This window comes from Balaenoptera musculus, chromosome 2 (assembly GCF_009873245.2).
Source record: "Balaenoptera musculus isolate JJ_BM4_2016_0621 chromosome 2, mBalMus1.pri.v3, whole genome shotgun sequence".
Classification (NCBI taxonomy): Eukaryota; Metazoa; Chordata; class Mammalia; order Artiodactyla; family Balaenopteridae; genus Balaenoptera; species Balaenoptera musculus.
In genome coordinates, this window is record NC_045786.1 from 50,827,633 (window position 1) to 50,849,448 (window position 21,816).

At 44.8% G+C, this 21,816-nt stretch overlaps 1 protein-coding gene across 1 annotated transcript in view; it reads right to left on the minus strand.

The window, feature by feature from the left end:
* ADAMTS17 (ADAM metallopeptidase with thrombospondin type 1 motif 17) overlaps positions 1–21,816 on the minus strand; it is a 346,933-nt gene that overhangs the window by 119,931 nt on the left and 205,186 nt on the right. The window contains exons 11-12 of the mRNA XM_036844635.1: positions 12,570–12,671; positions 11,379–11,524 (exon numbers count right to left, since the gene is read on the minus strand). Coding sequence (XP_036700530.1) covers positions 11,379–11,524; positions 12,570–12,671 — 248 coding nt within the window. The remainder of the gene's footprint in view (positions 1–11,378; positions 11,525–12,569; positions 12,672–21,816) is intronic.

Consider the following 21,816-nt stretch of genomic DNA (forward strand, 5'->3'; position numbering starts at 1 on the left):
ATTTTGAAACTCTGGAGTCTATCCGAAAGCTTGCAGCGTCCAGGAGAAAGCTTGGCTGGTAAGCTGCGGCTAATTTTGGTCAATTTCAATCTTGAGTGTGGTAGTGGCTATCTGTACACCATGTCCTAGCCCCATGGCAGGTAGCTGTGCCTACATTCCTGGTGTGGCTTTCTGGAGCCAGGGTGGACAATAAAGACCTTGTCCTCCAAATATCAGAGTTCTGTGCTCTGATTGCTCAGTGCTGCTTTTGATTTCTGAGGTACGGGCATAGGGGCTGACCACCACTGCTGCAATCCCTACCAGGTGCAACCCCTACCAGAGAATTTCAGTGAGCAATACATTTAAAAGAATTCTTTTTCTCCTTTTGGGAGCCAGATATTTAAGGATTAGGTTATTCAGAAGCAACTGCATAAATGGGAAAATTTAGAAAGCCACTAGGTTTGCCCAAGAAGAGATGAAGGCTCAGAAAAGGCCAGAGAAGACCTTACACTTCTTCAGTTTGATCCCCAGCACAGAGAAATTTTTCAGTAGCAAAGAAACGGTAAATCCGTGAAGAAGGAGGAGAAGCTGATTTCCAGAGGTACATTGTAAGATTCAAATGTCCAGTTTTCAACAAAACAATCACAAGGCATACAAAAAAACAGGAAAGTATGGCCCATTCAAAGGGACAAAATACACTGGTAGAAACTGAAGGAAGCCCAGAGGTTGGGCTTACTAGACAAAGACTATAAAACAACAGTCTTTAAGATGCTCCAAGTGCTAAAGGAAGACATAGACAAAGACAGGAAAATGATACATGAAAAAGTGAGAATATCAATAAAGAGATAGAAATTATAAAAAGGAAAAAAAACTCTGAAGTTGCAAAGTACAATAACTGAAATGAAAAATTTACCAGTTGAGTTCAAAAGCAGATTTGAGCAGGCAGAAACAAAAATCAGGAATATACATTTGTTCTATGAATTTGTCCTATGAATTGAAATATTGAGTCTGGGGAATGAAAAGAAAAAAGAATAAAGAAAAGTAAGCAGAGGGGATCTGTGGGAAACAAGTAAGGGGACTAAGATACACATTATTGGAGTCTCAGAAGGAGAAAAAAGGAGCAGGGAGATTATTTGAAGAAATAATGGCTTAAAACTTCCCGAATTTGAAGAAAGACATGAATCTACAATTCAAATAGGATAAATTCACTGAGATGCACTATAATTAAACTGTCAAAGGACAAAGAGAGAATCTTGAAAGCAGCAAGAGAGAAGCAACACATCACAGACAAGAGATCCTCAGTAAATTATAAGCCTATTTCTAATCAGAAACCCTGGAGGCCAGAAGTCAGTGGGTTGATACATTCAAAGTTCTCAAAGAAAAAAAAAAATGTATCAACTAAGAGTTCTATACCCAGCAAAACTGTCATTCAAAAGTGAGGGAGAAATTAAGATATTCCCAGATAAGCAAAAGTTGAGGAAGTTTTTTACCATCAGACCTGCCCTACAAGAAATGCTTCAAGTTCAAATGAAAGGACACTAGATGGTAACTTGAAGCCATATGAAGAATTAAAGCTCTCCAGTCAAGCAGCCATGATGCTAAGCTTTATCAGAACCAGCTACTAGAGAGACCCTAGAGGAGGGACAGGCTTTGTCTCTGGTTCTGATATATGACTTCTCCCTGTAGGCTCCTGTGGTGGCCTGTGATGCATGCCACCTCCCTCTAGGCAGCTTCTGAGGGCAGCTTCTAAGCACATCAACACTTTGGGAAAATTCTCAGCCTGGTCTCATATTTAGTTTCTCCTTTGGATGGTTTTCCCTGACACCACTAAGTGTGACTTTCCAGAGATTTCCACCAGTGCAGCACCTCTGCAAACGTCTCCCTCATCTAGTGGGCCCTGGTTGTACCCTCTCCAACAAGTCCAAGGAATTTCAGCCCTGGGTGTGTGTGCGAGGGGGGCACCCTCATCCATATTTGTTCCTTCCTTGGGTGTCCTGACTCAGACCTGAAGATAGGGGCTGCTTCCTATATCTGTTCTTCCTGTGTCTCTAGAGTTCTTTACATCTTAGCAGCTAATCCTCCAATACTACAATCACCTGTTATAGCTAATGCTTTTTTACATTAAACTTTCCCTGTTCAAAAAAAAGACCAAAAGAGTTTTTTCAGTTTTCCTTTGGGTCACTATTTTGAACAGCATGGAAAAAGGGAGAAGCAATCCACAAGCAGCATGATTTTCTACCCAAATCATCCCAGTTTCAATATGTTGATCTGTGGCAGGACCCTGCACTCAGCCCACTCACTCTTTAAGACGGGGTCAACAACACAGGCCATCTGAGTGTTACCATGATACCAGTGAGGGCCTCCTGGGTATACACTGGTGCTGAGACCACAGAAAGAGGCCCCCTATACATGCCATAAAGAAGACGGAAGAGAATCTTTGCAGGGGGAAGGCATGTCTGAAGGGAAGGTCCACAAGTAGCTTATGAACAAAAGTTCTGGGGGAAGACTTGGAGGAGGGGCCAGCTTTACCAAGGAACCCACGCCAGGTGAGTGGACCAAGCTTGAGTTGTATGGACAGAGGGCCTTCAGGAGATGCTGTGTTGGGGCTGCAAACACAGGCAGGAGAGATCACCCTCCCAAAATCTGAGGAGCAGAGGGCTGGGGTTCTCACTTACCCTGAGTTATACAGTGTGGATAAAATACAAAGCACCTAGGAAGGCTAAAATAACAGAAACCAAGCTTGACATGGCTAAAATGAAGGATGGTTACCATAATAGGATTTGTGGTAGAATAGAGTCGTCTGTTTCTGAGAGCTAGAAGTAGGTCTGTGACCAATGCTCAGCCTTTCCCACAATGGCTGGAAGGGCTCCAAGGCTCCATGAAGACCCTTGGAAATGCAAGGGGAGGTGGCAGCACATTGAAATCTCATCCTTGAGGACACAGGTAAGAACAGAGGCACTTTCACATTAACAGTGATCATATGCTAATATGCCCAGAGGGCTTACACTCTGCCTGCTCTCCATAACCGTTACCTCATTAAGTCGGCACAAAGAATCAGAAGGGGGATCCTCACTGCATCCTTCAGATGAGGAAACCGAAGCTCCAATATATTAAATGACCACACAGTGGGGAAGTAAGTGGTGGAGATAAGAAAGTGTGACTCACAAGTGCTCCTGGTTGCAGCAGGAGCAGGTTAGGGATGGGGGCTACTCACTGGCTACTGTGAGGTGAGGAATGCCAGCCTCACCCACTGAGACAGGCATGGGGGGTGTGATGGATTTTCAAGATGCTTCTCCAATATCAATCCCCAATTTCTATTTGTACTCTATCAGGACTTTCTTAATATGAACAAAGTACAGTTAGGGGAACCACTGTCAGAAACCACCCACGCCGGTCAGGCACCATAGTAACCACCTGCATGAGTTATCTTATAACACGAGGTCCTGGTAAGGGATGCAGAACTAACAAGCTACCACCATCCAGAAGAATTCGGGAAAGGTCAAAAGGAGAGAGGAGATGCCATTCCATATGTCCTGCCAACCTCCCAGAATCCTCGCTGGAATCCATCTTGGTTGAGCAATGCGCGTGCCACCAGGAAAGACCCTGAGTCAGAATGATTGGCCAGAGACAACCCGGAAACTAATCCCATCACCCTAAAACCCAAGACTGAGAGCCACGTGGCAGAGCAGTCCTCCTGGGTTCTCTTACCCTGCTGCTCTCCGCCTGGGCACCCCTTCCCAATAAAGTCTCTTGCTTTGTCAACACGTGTGATTCCTCGGACAATTCATTTCCGAGTGTTAGACAAGAGCCCACTCTTGGGCCCTGGAAGGGGTCCCCCTTCTTGCAACAGTAGGAGTTTAGACATAAACCCAAATGACTGGAACAGGCAGGTCACAGGAAAGAATATCCAAGTGGCAACTACAGACACAATCAGATGCTCAGCCTCACTGCTTATGAAAGAAACGCACAGGACAACCTCACCGAGATACCACTACACACCCACCAGAATGGTCAGAGTGGAAAAGACATACAGCACCGAGCACTGGGGAGGCTGGGGGCAGGTGGAAGTTTACTGCTGCTCAGGGCAAGGGGATGGCATGGCCACTCTGCAAACCAGGCCCTCACCCAGTCACACACGCATCAGGAGCCAACAGGCACCTGCATGCATGCCCAGCACGTGCGCTCCACCGTGATGAGCAGTGCTGTGCTGGGAGCCATATACTCAAGGGTAGGTGCCCTTTCCGCACATTACACCATCAGACAGGTTTTTAAAACAAGGAAAAGCATAAGGTAGAGAGGCTGGGGGGAGAACCCGGAAAGCAGAGAGAAAGTTTGGAGAGAAAGCCGAGTCCCTCTGAGCTCCTGTGGGGTAGCACCGGCTCCTGCCAGGTGGGTCCCAAGGGCCCCAGGCAGACCCAGCACAGAACAGGGAAGCACGAAGGTCTGCTCAGATGATCAGCATCACAGACAGGAGGTCTGCCCCTTCCCTGGATGACAGGCAGCATTCAGGTGGAACAAAGAGCAAGAGGCAGCTGAGCGGCAGCGCTCTTGGGTTTTTTGCTCTGCTCTATTGAATGAAGGTAGATCAGAAGATAAAGCCACCACAGTGGTTAAGACCCGCTCACCACCCAGAGACAGGGTGACTTCAGTGGTTCTGCCTCCTGTTCTTGCACCAAGAGCTCTGAGGAGCAAGCAGGGCACAGCCGCGGGATCAAAGTGCTGCAGGGCTACTAATGCCCCCACAGGGCAGCCGCCATCCTAGTGTTAAGGCCTCCTCTGAAAAGTACCAAGTAACACATGGAACTTAGGCTCAAGTGCAGAAAATTGTGATTTTTAAAAACTATCCCTGTGAGTACCAGATACGTTAAAAGCACACGTATGGGGGTTTCACTGTGGAAGCAAAAAGCCATTACAGGAACATAACTTCACTCCCCAAGGTCTTAGGAGGAGGTGGGCTGCTTTCCTTCCTGATGCTCAGGGTGTGGACGCTGTGTGGTGACCCTAACGCACTCCTGCTTCTAAGATCCACTCACCTCCCCATCCTTCCTGTGCAGAGCTGGCTTTTCACACAAGATCAATGGAGCCTTTTCTCCCCACCCTAATCCCCAGCCATCCCTCAAACACAAGCCTCCTGATGGGGTACCAGAATTCACATTAGAGATGAACTCTCTGCCTTGCAGTCTTTTGGCAAAAACTCCCACCGACAGCGACACAAATTATGTCAGGAAAGGACAAGCTTAGGAAGCTGGATTAAAAACACGGATGGTCCTCAAAGCCTTGATGTTAGTTGGCAAGAAATAAAAATTCCAATAGCTGTAAAGACCAAGACTAGAGAAAAAAATGGGGGGACTCTTTTGCCAGTATTTTGGACAGTGAATAAACCAGCTGCAGAAGATGGGAAAGGTGCCAGGAATATAATGTGAAGGAGGTGGGGAGAGGGTGGTGGGAGAGTTCCAAGTAGGAGATGTACATAGCAGTGAGATTTGGACATCCTTGGGAAATCTCAAGGCAGCGAGCCTGGTGATTTAAGGAGTGAGCCGGGAGAGGACGTTGTTTTGGTCAGAGCTTGGCTTGGGGCCTCCATCAGCTGTGCTTTGTAACAATCACCACCTCAGGCCACTCTGCAAAAGCAGGCTGACAGCTACTGCCTGGACTTCAGCAAACCCTCCCTGCTCCTGCATCTCCCTGGGAAGGAACAGGACTGCTGCAAAGCTGCTCCCTAAGGCCAGCCCCTTCTCCTCCCGTTCACCTGGGTGGTTCCATGAAGGTGAGAAACCTTGTAGAAAACTACAGGGGGAAAAGAGCCTGTTGCTTCAGAACAGGAAATGGAGCTACACTGTTATTGCAAAAGACTGGACCGACTACCAAGGCGTAACTATTATAGGAGCAAAAACATATTGTTTCTCTCACTTGGAATAAACAAAGCCAGATTATGTTTGGAGCTTGCTCTTGAGATGGCTCTGAGCACCTCTAGCTGTGAGCACAGCCTCACTGGGGCAGGGAAGGCACAGGTGAAGATGGCCCTCATGCCCAGGGGCACCTGGACCCCATTCCTGGCTGTTCACAGCTTGTGGGCCTCAGCGAGGCTAGATGGTACAAGGGAAGGGGCCTACCTGGTGACCCACCTCCTTGGCATAATAATTCACAATAACCTTTGGGTTTTTTAAGGAAAGACAATATTAGATGTGTGTTTTGCAGCACTGGAAGATCAGAAAGTTTGCTTCTTTCTCAGCAAGCATCTGTCTAGACGGTCAGGTGGTCAAGTACACATTACAGAGGGCTGGTCTGCTGTGGGCATGGAAGGAGGATGGGGCCCAACAGCTCAAAGGTCAGTGGGGGAGGACACAGTGAAAACAAGTGAGCAGATGCATATGAGTAATTATAAATCATTATAATACCTGTAACGTTAGGAAAGGGTGCAGAGAGAGAGTGTAGAGCAGGCACCCGCCTCAGGCAGGGTGGTCAGGGGAGGAGGCCTGTCTGAAGAGAAGACACAAAGAGGGCAAAGGAAGCCGGGAAGAGGGAAAGGAGCACCGACCCAGGTCCGGAGGTTGGGGCGTTGTGTCTGACAACAGAAAGGAGGTGCAGTAGGTTGAATAGGGTGGTGACTTCCCCTGCAAAGACAAACCCACCCAGAACCTGCAAATGTGACCTTAACTGGGAAAAGGGTCTTGCTAGATATCATCAGGATCTCATAATTATGAGATGAGATCATCCTGGATTAGGGTGGCCCCTAAATCCAATGGCCAGTGTCCTGAGAAGAGAAGAGGTGGTGAGGAGAAGCACAGAGAAGACGTCCACATGAAGGCAGGGGCAGAGGCTAGAGTGGTAAGTCTATAGGGCAGAGAAGGCCAGCAGCCACCAAGGGCAAGGGGACAGGCGAGCAATGGATTCTCCTTCAGAGTTTCAGGAAGGAATCAATCCTGCTGACACCTTGACTTCAAACTCCCGGTTTCCAGAACTGTGAGAGGATAAATTTATATTGCTTTAAGACACCAAGGGACTTCCCTGGTGGTGCAGTGGTTAAGAATCCGCCTGCCAGTGCAGGGGACACAGGTTCGATCCCTGGTCTGGGAAGATCCCACATGCCGCGGAGCAACTAAGCCCGTGCGCCACACCACTGAGCCTGCTCTCTACAGCCCGCGTGCCACAACTACTGAAGCCCGTGAGCCTAGAGCCCATGCTCTGCAACAAGAGAAGCCACCACAATGAGAAGCCAGTGCACCGCAACGAAGGGTAGCCCCCACTCACCGCAACTAGAGAAAGCCTGCGCACAGCAATGAAGACACAACACAGCCAAAAGTAAATAAATAAAAAATAAAATAAATTAAAAAAAAAAAAGACACCAAGTGCTGGTAATTTATTATGGCAGCCACAGGAAACTAATACAGGGGCCATGGTGAAGAGCATGGATTTCATTCTAAGTGCAGCAGGGAGTGACCAAAAGGGCTGAAGCAGGAAGAGGTATAATTGGCTTTACTGGTAAGTGGATGTCTCTGGCTTTCTGTGGAGAATGAATTTGGGGGCCGGGGGGATCATGTGGGAAGCAGGGAGGCTGATGCCGATCGTCCAAAAGGACACTGGAGCCTCGCTGCTGGGTCCAAACCTGACCCGCCGTTGCCCAGCTGTGTGACCTGCAGCAAGTTACCTAACCTCCATATGATTCAGTTTTTAACATGTGCAAAGGGGACAAAAAAGACACCTCTCCCTTACGACAAATTTAGGTGATTTACTATGTGCAAATGTCTAGAAGGGAACCTGGCACCTGGACAGGGCCCTCCGTGCCCTGTTCTTATCATTATCAGACATGGAGGAGGAAGAGAGGGGACAAGGGGACATGCATGCACTCAGGGGCTTTGAACTCGACCTATGCAACAGCTGGTGGTGCTATTTACTGAGGGGGACGTGGGCTGGGAGGGGAGTTTGGGGGAGGAGAGATCGCAGCTTAGGAACCGTCAGGTTTGAGGTGTCCAGGAGAAAACCAAGGGCAGTTGGTGGGACTATGCCCCTATAGGGGGGCGGGGACTTTATCCGGTTTTGCTTATCGTAAGCATACACCGAGCAGGGTCCCTGGCCCTGAGTTAGGGCCCTGTGCAGGTTTACTGAAGGCCCCATGTTGGAGAGGCATCTCCGAGGAGGGTGTTCTCTATCGGGTCCTTCTCCAGTTGCCCTGCCCCATGGGGTGTTGCTGGAAGACTTCCCTCCTGGGGATGTGTCAGAGCCCACAACCGCCTGATGTGCTGAGACCCACAAAACCCCTCAGCTGTCTACGTGTGGTAGTCCTACAGATTCCCCATTCCTCAATGATAAGATGTAGGAAAGGGACAAGGAGAGATGAAGTTCATGACCGCCAGTCGGGGGCCACCTGATAAAGTAGAGGAATGGAAGAAGGTTTTTAAAACAACTTTGGGATTTCCAGAACAGCCTCTTTATGGGGCCAATGGGCCTGGAGGGGTGGGGTGAGGACACAGCACGGGAAATCCCACAGCAGTTCAGGCCAGGGTGGGGGGTATGTTCACTCAGCCCTCTGAACTCAGGGGTCTTTAGGAGCCTCCCATCACAAAACACCCCTGTGCCCAGAACAGAGGAAGCAGCTGGGGTGGGGACAATGGGCACAGCTGAAGCATGGCTGGGGGGTAGGGGTGGGTGCGCCTTAGCCGACGTCATCTTCACAAAACACAAAATCAGGTCCCATGAAAGTTGTGCCTAACACATTTGCTCAGCATTGATAACATCTTATTCTTGCAAGGGTGCCTTCACCTAAACACAATCCTATTGTTGACCATCTTGGGACACAGAGTCCTTCCAGAGGTATTTAAAGGGTCAGATATTCCCCTACTGGGTGTCACCTGACCTGGGATGATGTACGTAATGTGCCAAAGGAGAGCAGTCCTTGGCCAGAGCACCTGAGCTCCAATCACAAACATGGAGCACCCATGACAGCCACAGCCTTTGCAAATTGTGCTCTGAACTTAACAAATCCTTTCTCCTCTGAGCCTCAAAACAGTGCTGCGAGGTAGGAGGTAGGGCATGTGGTCTTGCTCCTGTTCTTCTCCTGGTGCTAATATCAAGAGGGGCCGTGTAGTGAATACAGATCATGTACTTTACATGCATTCCCATGGATTTTTCCAATTTTTAGATGGATAGGAAGGTAACAGCTGCCTGTTGCTATAAAAAGTGGCCCTGGGATTTGAAGCCTTGTCTGTTCTGGCTTTGAAGCCTGGCTCTTTCTACTATACCATGCCAGCTCCCTGTAATGGAGGAAGCTGAGGCCCAGAGAGGGAAGGGTCTTCCTTGAGGTCACATGACCAATAACCAACCAAACCAGGCCCAAATCTCCATATCATGATTCCAAACCCAGAGCTCTCTTCTTTGGGCGAGAGGGGGAACTATTTTAACATCATCACAGAGAAATGGAAAAACTGACGCCACTATTAACCTCTCACCACTTAGCTAAATAGGTTTTCTAATCATCTAATCATCTACCCATCTATGATGGCAAATTTTTTTTTTCCTTTTTTTTTTTTTTTTAATTTATTTATTTATTTATGGCTGTCTTGGGTCTTCGTTTCTACGCGAGGGCTTTCTCCAGTTGCGGCGAGCAAGGGCCACTCTTCATCGCGGTGCGCGGGCCTCTCATTATCGCGGCCTCTCTTGCTGCAGAGCACAGGCTCCAGACGCGCGGGCTCAGTAACTGTGGCTCACGGGCCTAGTTGCTCCACGGCATGTGGGATCTTCCCAGACCAGGGCTCGAACCCATGTCCCCTGCATTGGCAGGCAGATTCTCAACCACTGCGCCACCAGGGAAGCCCCTATGATGGCAAATTTTATGTACCAACTTGACTGGCCATGGGATGCCGAGACTAAAAATTCTTCCTGGGGGTGTTTGTGAGGGTATTCCCAGATGAGATTAGCATTTGGATTGGTGGACTCCTAGAGCAGTTGCCCTCCCCAGTGTGGGTGGGCATCACCCAATCCACTGAGGGCCTGATTAGAACAAAAGGCAGAAGGAGGCCTCACTGTTTGGGCTGTGATGTCTCCTCTCATCTTCTCCTGCCCTTGGACTGGGATTTACATCACGGGCTCCCCTGGTCCTCAGGCCTTCAGACTCAGACTGAATTACACCTGGCCCTTCAGCTTGCAGGTGGCAGATCATGGAACTTCTCAGCCTCCATAACCATGTGAGCTGATAATAAATCATACGTATATGGCTACTGGTTCTGCCTCTCTGGAAAATCCTAATATACCACCTATGCTTTTAATTAAGAATTCACTTCTAAAAGATTAAATACCTACCTACTATCTGTCAGGCACTCTGCTGGGTTCTGGAGGGAAAAGTTTTAATAAGACAATACATAATGCCAATGCTTACAGCACTACCAGAAAATACAGTGTTCTTGACATTGACTAAACTGTGAGCGTAAATTTTCCTTTAATCTGGAGGTTCTCAACCTTGGCTGGTCATTGGAGTCACCAGAGAGATTCGGCACATCTGATTCCTGGGCCCCACCTGCAGAGTTTGTGATTTAATTGGTCTGGGATATACCTTGGGCATTAGAATTTTTAAATACAGGAGAGGTTTGCTCATTATTCATCAATACGATTTAATTGTAGATATAAACCATTTCCTTTTAGTCATGATTTATAACTTGCTCATTTTCAAAAATTAATGTGATGTAGCTGATGGCACACAGGATGTAAAACAGATTATTTAAAGAAACATTAAAAATGGGAAATTTCAAGAGAAAAGGAGAAAAAATAAACCTGTGATAAAGGAATTATTACAGTTAAGCATAAGATCTAGCCCTGAGTTTTTTGGAGCAAATGTGTAGAGGTGAACAAGGATTATGGCGTCATCATAGTCAATAAAAGGAAGCCTATGAGGAAACAAAACTAAAAAACTATTTTCTGTCAAACAGTTCTAACAGGACAGGTGAAAGATATTTGGATACAAAAGAGTGGAACCCACAAATGCTTTGTAACTTATCAACAGCCAGGCTGCTCCCAGATTAGCTCATAGCCAATTTGAAGGTCAGCCTCACTTTTCCGAAGGTCTGCCAGCTTCCCTGGGATAACCCTTGTCTAAGGCAGCCAGGAAGCAGGCCGGGAGGGATTCTCTTCCAGCTGGATGAGAAACAGTTCTACCAGGGCCCACGCAAGGGAGGGTAGCCAGCTTCCCACAGGACTTACTGCATGTCTGTTACAGAGAGAGTTCTGTTTGAGCTGAGATGCCATTTGACGCACACAATGCCCGGCAACCTGGACCTTCGGTTCAAGTTCACTTTCCTTCAGCTCAAATCAACAGTGGGAGACAGACCCTGCTCTGCTAAGGCAATGCGAGCTGCAGTTTGGAAACCCCGATCCAGGCACCCTGGAGAAGGCTGGTCAGGGGGACTTACGGAGGATTGTCGCATTTCCTCTGCCGGAAGCGGGCTCCCGTGCCACACGTGCGGCTGCACATGCTCCAGGTGCCCCACAGGCTCCAGTCCCCGTCCACGTGCTCTGGGATGGGCGTCTTGTTCACACACTCCCCAGCGCGGCACCACTGAAACACAGGAGGGCAGCAAACCTGCTTACTCACTAAAAACTGAGATCCCCTCCACGTGAGAAAACACCACGCCTCCTAAACCCAATTTTTGTAATTTACACAAAAGTAGACTATTTTGGGGTGTGTAAGTTTGCTAACTCTGGTGACATTCCTTCCATATCCAACCTGACACACCTATGGCTCTGGGGTTTGGATTTTGCCCTAAACTTCCACGTGAATGTGTTCAGTGGAGGTTCTCTAAATTCCCAGAAATAGGATGGGAGAAACCTATCTTCTAAACCTATCTTCTAAAGGATGGGAGAAACCTACCTTTTCTCATGGAGAAACCTATCTTCTGCAAACTGTTTAATGCGAGTCTCTTTCTGGAAGGCAGTTATTTCCTGGCTCTGTAGTTTTGAACTTCAGGGTTGGGATTGGTGCTTGGAGATGACACAGCTGGTGCCACGTGGGAGAACCTTGGCTCTTTCTGAGGATAAGAGAAAGCCAATCCTCTAAAATAATTTCCCAACGTGTGTGGCACAAACCCTGGGGCAGGAGATGTGACTTAATAGTCCTGATCATAGCATCTCTTTCAGTTCGTACAATAAGACCAGAGAGAAAGCCTTGGGCTGTGGCTGCTGGTCCTGAACACCTCTCCTAACACTTGCCAGTCTCTCCTGTTAATGAAGATCAGGCTGAAGATTGGCGCTCTTAACCGCTAGTATTGTTCTCATTAAAATCATCTTAGGACAGCCTTTTCTGCACGGCAAGTGATCCTGTTTTTCCATTTATGGTCTACTGATATAAAAGTTTTAAGTAAATTCACTCATGTGACAAAAGGAGTTAATTTAATAAAAATATTGAGTAAATGATTCCTGTATAAGAAAAAAAGCAGAGAGCTGAACGTATCCCTCTGTGCCTTAAGTGGGCTCCATGGCATTTCTGGGGTGGCCCGGGGGTGCTTCAGGGGCTCCTGAGTGCAGTGCGGACCACCTTTCAGAAGAGGTGCCAATGTGCAGGGGATATGGGGTTGCCTGCTGGGGGCAGTGAGAAGCTGGGTTACCTTGTCTGCCCCACACTCTGTGCCATCCAGGGGAGGGTCCAGTTTGGTCTTGCAGGATGTATCTCCTTCCACCAGGCACCACAGTCCAGCGCACATCAGATGCTGCTGACAAGGGAAGGAACGTGACTGCCGAGAACTCTGCACACAGGTCACAATGGGGCCGGAAGGTGGGGCCCCCTGACCGGTTTGGATTTGGGATTTGAAACATGAGAAGAAGGAGGGTCATGTATCTGGATATCAAAAAAAATAGATGCATCATTTCAACTAGTTCATTTAGCTCAACAAAATTCCATGCATTTACTCCTAGGAGGGCTCACCTCCTGGGGGTTGAGCTCAGCAGTTCCTGCACTAGCTATTGAGGGCCTAGGAGGCATCCGATGTAGGCTGGAGCCTGGGAGCCCTTAACAAGCAGATACATTCAATGTAGGAAGGTACAAGGCAGATTCCTACCGGTCGTACAGAGCGCATGGGAAAAGAACCTCAGCAACCAAGCCTCCTCAGGGCGGGCTCGCTCTGGAGCTGAGGCTGGTGCAGCTGCTATGCGGCCTCAGGAGTGAGAACCCAACAGGTGATGTAGGCTCAGGGCTGCCCTGGGGTTAAAGAGGCAAACTTCAATCCTCCCCGAGGTCACCTGCTTGCTAGCTCCGCTGAGCCACCTGTGATTTCTTACAGTATTTCACCTAGAGAATGTCTTACCATCCATGAATATACAATTAAAATAATTCTACTAAAACAGGAAAGAGCATTTAAAAACACAGACTCCCATTTTCCCAATTGTATTAATGGGAAACTTGGACATGGGTAAAGTACTCAGAATGAGACACTTTATCAAAATAACTGAAGCAGACATGGCCGGTGTCCTCCCCATCTGCCTCGGTCTCCCCTGCAGGACTCAGGGCAGACACCGTGCCCCCACATGGCCTGCTGCTTCCCTGATCTGCCTGCTAGAAGCCATTCTCTGGCCACGGAGCAACCCTTGACCACAATGGCTGGGAGCTGGACACCCGTCCCTGGGTGGAATGGTTCTGAGGCAAGGTCCACACATCTGGCAAGGTCCCAGGGGTGGTCTGTTGTCCGCGCATCAGTGCACCTTGCTTGATCGCCCCTCATTTCCCTGCCCCCTCACAGTGCTTCCTGGGATCACTTCCCAGATAAACTCCTTGCACCCAAATCCTTGCCTTGTGGTCTGAAAATTGAGAACAGATGTACTTAAGGCTCTCTGAAAGACAGTACTTCCGGGATGCCAGACCCAATCATGGCGACAGTGCCTGAGGGCTCCATCCTCCAGGGTGCGGCCGTGGACCGGAGGGTACACCTCAGGCAGGGTCCCCACACACAGCTCAGGGCAGTCCCTGCGGGGCTCACGAGGGTGTGAGGACTCAGTACAGAGGCCGCTGTTCCAAGTAATCGCGAACATCTGCGCAGAGGAGACGCGCAACTGTGCTGTCCAAAGTTGGAAAATGTTTAGATGTTGAAGGGACAGAAACAAAGGCGCAAAGGGAGGGAAAGCAGAACCGCAGGCTTGACAATGAGCTCAGAACAGCCCACAGCCCTTTTTCATTTTTCAAGTATGTCAGAGCTGCTCTGTGCCCCTAAAGAAATTGATGAGTCGAGTGGAATTTTGCACATTTGGGTTCAGAAAAGCCTCCACATTCCCATTATTGTCCGCCTCTCAATGGAGTGGTAACAGGATTAGTGGCTGGAGCACAGCACCAGCTGGTCCCCATAAAGACCAACGGCACCTTGTTAAGTGTGTGATTTCATGCACTTTGACCTAAGAGCTCTTCCAGAGCATGGTGTCAGTGTGTGGACATGTATTCATGAGACAAGGCAGGCCCAGGAGGTGAATTTATGGGGTAGGAGTGTTTAGGATTAGGAGACCTAATTGCCCCTTAGGAGAGAGGAAGACAGTGGTGTGTGAGCTTTATAGACAGTGTTTTCTCGTAACTTTTCTAATCATCAAAGAAAAGGAGAATGAGGTCAGGCAAAGATTTCTTAAACAGAACAAAGAAAGTACTAGCCATAAAGGAAAAAATTTGATGAATTATACTATTTAATTATACTATTTATTATACTATTATACTAATTATACTATTAATTATACTATTTAATATTAAATATTAAAATGAGCTGGAGTAGGGAAATGTTAAAATGAAGAACTTTTTTTTTTTTTGGCTGCGCTGGGTCTTCATTGTTGCGCTCAGGCTTTTCTCTGGTTGCGGCGAGCAGGGGCTACTTTGTTGCAGTGCGCAGGCTTCTCATCGCGGTGGCTTCTCTTGTGGCAGAGCACGGGCTCTAGGTGTGCAGGCTTCAGTAGTTGCAGCACGCGGGCTCTGTAGTTTTGGCACGCAGGCGCCAGAGTGTGCGGGCTTCAGTAGTTGTGGTGCATGGGCTCAGTAGTTGCTGCTTGTGGGCTCTAGAGCACTGGCTCAGTAGTTGTGATGCACAGGCTTAGTTGCCCCGCGGTATGTGGGATCTTCCCAGACCAGGGATTTAACCCGTGTCCCCTGCATTGGCAGGCGGATTCTTAACCACTGGACCACCAGGGAAGTCCCAAAATGAAGGACTTCTGTTTATCAAAGACAACTGTAAGAAACTGAGAGATGTTTGCATTGGGAGAGAGATTTGTAAGGCACAGAACCAACAAAGATTTGTATCCAGAATATATATAAAATAAAACCCTAAAACTCCTACTGAGCAATTAAGAAAAAGACCCAATAGAAGAATGGGCAAAAGATGTGAACAAACATTTCACATAAAAGGATATATAAACATATAGGATGGCCAGAAAACATGAAAAGATGCTCAGTTTCATTAGTCATCAGAGAAAAGCAAATTAAAACCAACCAGCTAAGAAACAAAAACAAACAAACAAAACCAACCAGCTACCTCTTCACACCGACCAAAATGGCTAGAACGAAAGAGATGGAGAATACCAAGTGTCAGCAAGGATGTGAGAATACCAAGTGTCTCATAAACTGATAATGAGATTCTTAGTTCCACAACTTTGGAAAACTCTTTGATAGTACTGACTAAAGCTGAAGACATGCAATACCAGCAATTCCACTCCTAGGTTTGTATCAAACAGAAATGTGTGTGTACGTTCACCAAAAACATTGTCAAGAATGTTCACAGCCACAGTATTTGTATTAGTTCCCAAGATGGAAAAAACCCATGCACCTTTCAACAGCAGAACAGGTAAATTATGGTCTATTAGAACAATGGGATACTATATGACTCCATTTATATGAAGTTCAAAAATGAGTAAGAGAAAACTATAGTGTTGGGAGTCAGTTTAAAAACAGACAATGAGGATAAGCATAAAAGGTGACTGTAAAGCTGTAGCCTCTGACTTCAGCTTGGCCACCAGCATTGCTCTGTGCGCCCAAGCCAAGTAAACTGCCTTTCTGTGATTCATTTTCACAGCTGAACAAATGGGTGGACAACACCAGTGCTTGTCACTGTGATGACTTCTAGATGGATAGCTGGCATTCACGTCGCGCTTTACAAATGACAAAGTGCTCTGACATCTGTCATCCTGAGGCTCATGACAGCCCTGGGAGGCAGGGCTTTCTCTATTTTTTCCCACTTTTTTTTTTCATTTTCTTTTTTTGAAGTAGGTGAGTTTATTACTCATAGGTCCTGCAATAGTTAGTAGCAAGTCTTAAGGGCTCACTCAGGGAGGCCAAGGCAAGATGCAGGCAGAGAGAGTGGCAATACTTGGACTCATGCCTTTATTAGCGACCATAGGTGAAATTCTTTGGGTTTCCCCAGTTCAGTGTGTATTGTTAAATTAGAACCAAAATGTGCAGTACTTTCTTTCTTTTTTAAAAAATTTTTATTGGAGTGTAGTTGATTTACAATGTTGTGTTAGTGTACAGTAAAGTGAATCAGTTATACATATACATATAGCTACTCTTTTTTAGATTCATTTCCCATATAGGTCATTACAGAGTACTGAGTAGAGTTCCCTGTGCTATACAGTAGGTCCTTATTAGTTACCTATTTTATATATAGTAGTGTGTATATGTCAATCCCAATCTCCCAATTCATCCACCCCCGCCTTTCCCCCCAGTAACCATAAGTTTATTTTCTACACCTGTGACTGTATTTCTGTTTTGTAAATAAGTTCACTTGTACCATTTTTTTTTTTTAGATTCTACACATAAGCCATATCATATGATATTTGGCTTTCTCTGTCTGACTTCATTCAGTATGACAATCTCTAGGCCCATCCATGTTGCTGCAAATGGCATTATTTTGTTCTTTTTTTTTTTTTTTGGTTGCGTTGGGTCTTCGTTGCTGCACGTGGGCTTTCTCTAGTTGCGTTGAGTGGGGGCTACTCTTTGTTGCAGTGCATGGGCTTCTCATTGCGGTGGCTTCTCTTTGTTGCAGAGCACGGGCTCTAGGCGCGTGGGCTTCAGTAGTTGTGGCACACAGGCTTACTTGCTCCACGGCATGTGGGATCTTCCCAGACCAGGGATCGAACCCGTGTCCCCTGCCTTGACAGGTAGATTCTTAACCACTGCGCCACCAGGGAAGTCTCTATTTTGTTCTTTTTATGGCTGAGTAATATTCCACTGTGTGTGTATATATATATCTTCTTTATCCATTCCTCCGTCAATGGACATTTAGGTTGCTTCCATGCCTTGGCTATTGTAAACAGTGCTGCAGTGAACATTGGGGTGCATGTATCTTTTCGAATTATGGTTTTCTCCGGATATATGCCCGGGAGTGGGATTGCTGGATCATATGGTAGTTCTATATTTAGTTTTGTAAGGAACCTCCAGACTGTTCTCCATAATGGTTATACTAATTTACATTCCCACCAACAGTGTAGGAGGGTTCCCTTTTCTCCACATCCTCTTCAGCATTTATTGCTTGTAGATTTTTTAATGATGGCCATTCTGACCAGTGTGAGGTGATAACTCATTGTAATTTTGATTTGCATTTCTCTAATAATAATAGTGATGTTGAGCATCTTTTCATGTGCTTTTTGGCCATCTGTGTTTCTTCTTTGGTGAAATGTCTATTTAGATCTTCTGCCCTTTTGATTGTGTTGTTTGTTTTTTTTGATATTGAGCTGCATGAGCTGTTTGTATATTTCCCACTTTTCCAATGAGGAGGCAGATGTTTGTGGACACCAAGGGCTCTGAGCTGGGTCAGAAACACAGGACTGGGAGTTTACTTATCAAGGTTCGTATTCTGGTTCTTGACCCATGTGGTGCCTACACAGGTGCATTCACTTTATAAAAACTAATCAAGCTCTAAACTTAGGGATTTGTTTACTTTTCTGTATGCATATTATAATTCAATAAAACTATTAAATAAGTAAATAAATGCTTAGACGGTGATGTAAGGTTATCTGGACTCAACTTATCTCAAGGTAAAAGCAGGGAAATCACAGCTTCACAAGGAAATATAAGGATAAACCATATGTGCAGGAGGTCATACCTCAAAGCAGGAGAGAGTCTCTGCATGGTGAGCAGTCCCTGTAAGTTGGGACACACACACACACACACACACACACACACACACACACACACACACAGTCCTCTCATAAGGAGAGTTTCCAATAGCCTGGAAGTAGCCCTCCTTCTCCCTGACGTGAACATCCTATAAATATCTGGTCCAGGAATAACTCAGAGGTGAACAATAGTAGAAAAGAAGCAGTATAGGATCTATACTAAGATACTATAAATAAAAAAGGGAGAAGAAACAGGAGGGAGAAAGCAGGTGAAGAATACTCATCAGACAATATGATCATGGAATGGCTAAAAATAATGTGCAAGCATAGTACTATTAATGTTTTAAAAACACAGTAATTGTGTCTTTTTTTTTGCATTTGCAAAAAGCAAATACACAAGAACTAAGGGAAAAGACAGTCATGTCAAAAGAGATAAAATATGAGCTATAAGAATTTGATCAAGAAATGTAACAGAAAATAAAATCAGATGACCAATGATAACTAAAGTGAAAGCAGCATGAAGAAAAGACACACTACTGAACACACAGGGAGGTACATGGAGTTGATGATTGAGAAAAAGTGCATACAATAAAAATAGAAATGAACAAATAATTCAAAACAATTAAGAGGAAATGACAGATATGGAAGACACATAAAGGAGAGCTGACATAAGCATAAGTACGAAGCAGGCAGGATGGACTTTCTCTATTTTTCCACTTTTCCAGTGAGGAGGTAGATGATTGTGGAGGTCAAGGACCCCAAGCTGGGTCAGAAGCATGGGACTCCTAAAGAAGAGAACTAAAGTAATGTAACAGGAGAGGTATTTGAATATAAATTCAAGACCTATCCTGAAATGAAAGAAGATCTCAGTCTCAGATTGAAAAGCAAAGCCCTGTTCCAGGAAAAAAGGCAAAGAATGATGAACACAGAGGCATGTTCCAATAAAGTTACTGGATCTCAGAGATAAAGCAAAAAGATATTTTAGGCAGCCAGCCCACCCTCCTCCCCCCCAAAAAAATAAAGAAAGCAGGTCACGGATGATGGGAAAAGATATTAGGCTACAAGCACATTTCTCTACAGCAGCATTCACTGCCAGAAGGCAGTAGAGTAATGTTTAGAAAGACACAAGGAAACAAAATGTGACCCAAGAAGTTACTAGCAACTAAACTGTTGCTCAAGTATTTAGGTAACAGAAAAACATTTTTGAACATATAAAGAGTTAAATCCTCTTTTGTAGAAAATACTAAAGGATGAACTTCTGTCAACAAAGAAATGGATGGAAAATTCATGATAAAAGGATGGGAAGTGAGCACTGATCAAAGCATCCAACAAAAACAATGGAGGATTGAAGCTGGAGAACAGAATGCAGATGATATACCTCAGGTGAGGCAGAAATAATATTGATAAGAACAGGCTGGAAAAGAAGGTGCAGTGGGGTGGGGGCAATAGGAGATTGTCCCAATTTCGTCATCTTTTCTAGCTGGGGGAGGAGAAAACATAACAGATAAACATAACTGAGATATAAGAACTTTTAAAGGTAAAATGTTAACCACTAAGAAAAAGAATAAAATTGAGTGGTGGAGGGAATGGAAAGGAAGGGATTGGAGGTGGAAATGCATTCATTTCATCATGTTCATGGATTAGGAAACAGTAGAAACTCTAAAGAGAAGTGTGCCTGAGGCACTTTTGCTTCCGGCAAATGTCAGAATAGATACCCTGAGGGAGGCTGGGCTGCTCCTCCACTATACAAATAGTGAGGTGTTGTAATAAAACACAATTCTTATTGCTGAGCTCATCAGAAGTAAAAAGAACTATTCAAGGAAGCAAATACAAAATACACACATGGCTATATTTATACTTACTTACAAACATATTCCAATCTGTGGTAAGCACATACAAGGGGTGCATTTCCCTGAGGGCCGGCACTGATCCTGAAACTAGAGTTGGGAGAATAAGTTTTGGGCTGGCGGCAAGGTCACAAGCTCTACCTGAGACACCCAGATTAAACCAGGGAATCTGGAAGAGTGTTTACCAGTCCTAGAAGGATTGGTGGCATCTCCTGGCTTTCACTGAGATAAATATAAATTCTCCCTGAAGAAAAGCAACCACCGCTCAGGCTCTCAGAATTTCATGGTTATCATCAATAAAATGTAAACTCACAATCAAGCATGGAAACATGAGTGACAGATGGCAGAAACAACAAGCAAAAGATTTAAATTCTCAAAGTGTTTTGATAATAGAGTTATCAGATACTGAATATACAATAACTCTATAAAATGTCTTAAAAAATAGAAGATGAGATCACATAAACAAGCTAGCAGCAAGATACTATTGAATATGATCAGGCAAATTTGAAAAAAAACCTAGAAAGAACTTTAAAAAATCAAATATATAATTGTTGAAGAAAATCAATGGTTTTTGGCACCACTGAAAGAGAGATTTAGTGACTAGGAAATAGATATGAAGAAATTATACAGAATGCAGCATGGAGAGAAAAGGAGGAGGGAAATAAATAAGTGGGTTAAGAGATATGATAGACAGAGTGAGAAATACTGACGGATGTGTCTAATCATAGTCCTGGGAAAAGAGAATAGAAAGAATGGGACAGAGGCAACATTTGAGAAGAAAATAGCTGATGTAGTAGATATACCATGTAGAATAAAGAGTTCCCTGACTTAGTAGTAGGAGAGAGTCTTCTAATATGGCTTCAATATCCCTGTCTCCTGATATTCATGCCCTTGTGTAACACCTTCCCCTTGGCATGAAACAAGTGGCTTGCTTTGAATCCATAGAATGCAGTAAAAGTGATAGAATCTCAGTTTAAGCAACTCCTGGGTCAAAGGGAAAGTTATAACCAAAGTTGCAGATAAAGAAGAAAATAATAAAGGTGAAAACATAGATATCGTGACAAATGGAGTGCTTTAAGGAGTATTCAGAGTCTCAAATACTAATATTAATAAACAAGAAGAAAATAAGCATCCATTTCAAGAAGTTTGAAAGGGGACAATATAAATCTATAAGAAAACAGAATAAATTAATAAAGATAAAAGGAGAAATTTATTATTTAGGAAACAGAAAAACCATAGAAAAATATAAGAGTTGGCTCTTTGGGGGGATAAAATGACTGGATAAACCATAATAATCATCCAGATCTCTCCATGGATGCTAAAAAGACATTTAATAAAATTCAATCACGATCTCTTATTAAAACTATTAACAAAATAAAATATAAATAAATGGATATTTCCTTAACTTGATAAAATATCTATCTCATGGGGAAACATCAGAAGCATTCTTATTAAAGTCAGGAAGAAGAAAAGGGTGTCCATTATCACAACTCTTAGTGTTATTTTAGGTGAGAGAAAGAATTAGGGGCTAATATGGAGTTATATAACTAGAAAACCCAAATGACTCAACTGTTATAATCTCTAAAATAATTCAGTAAGATGGGTAAGTATAAAACTAAGATACTGTAATCAAAGCTCTTTATGAATACAAAATACAACCAATTTCAAAGATATAATGGAATAAAAGACCCATTAAATAGGAAAAAAACATTCCATAGGAATAAATATATTAAGAAACTTGTAAGATCTACATTAAAAAAAAAAAACTTTAAAATTCCCCTGAGTCAGGGAGGGAAGTCATCTTGAATGGATGTAAAGGAACACTATGTAGAAAGACTTAAAGTATAAAATTATATATTTTTCCCTAAGTTAACCTATAAACTAATGTAACAGAATTTAAAATACCAATGCAATTTAGAATTAAACAATCAGA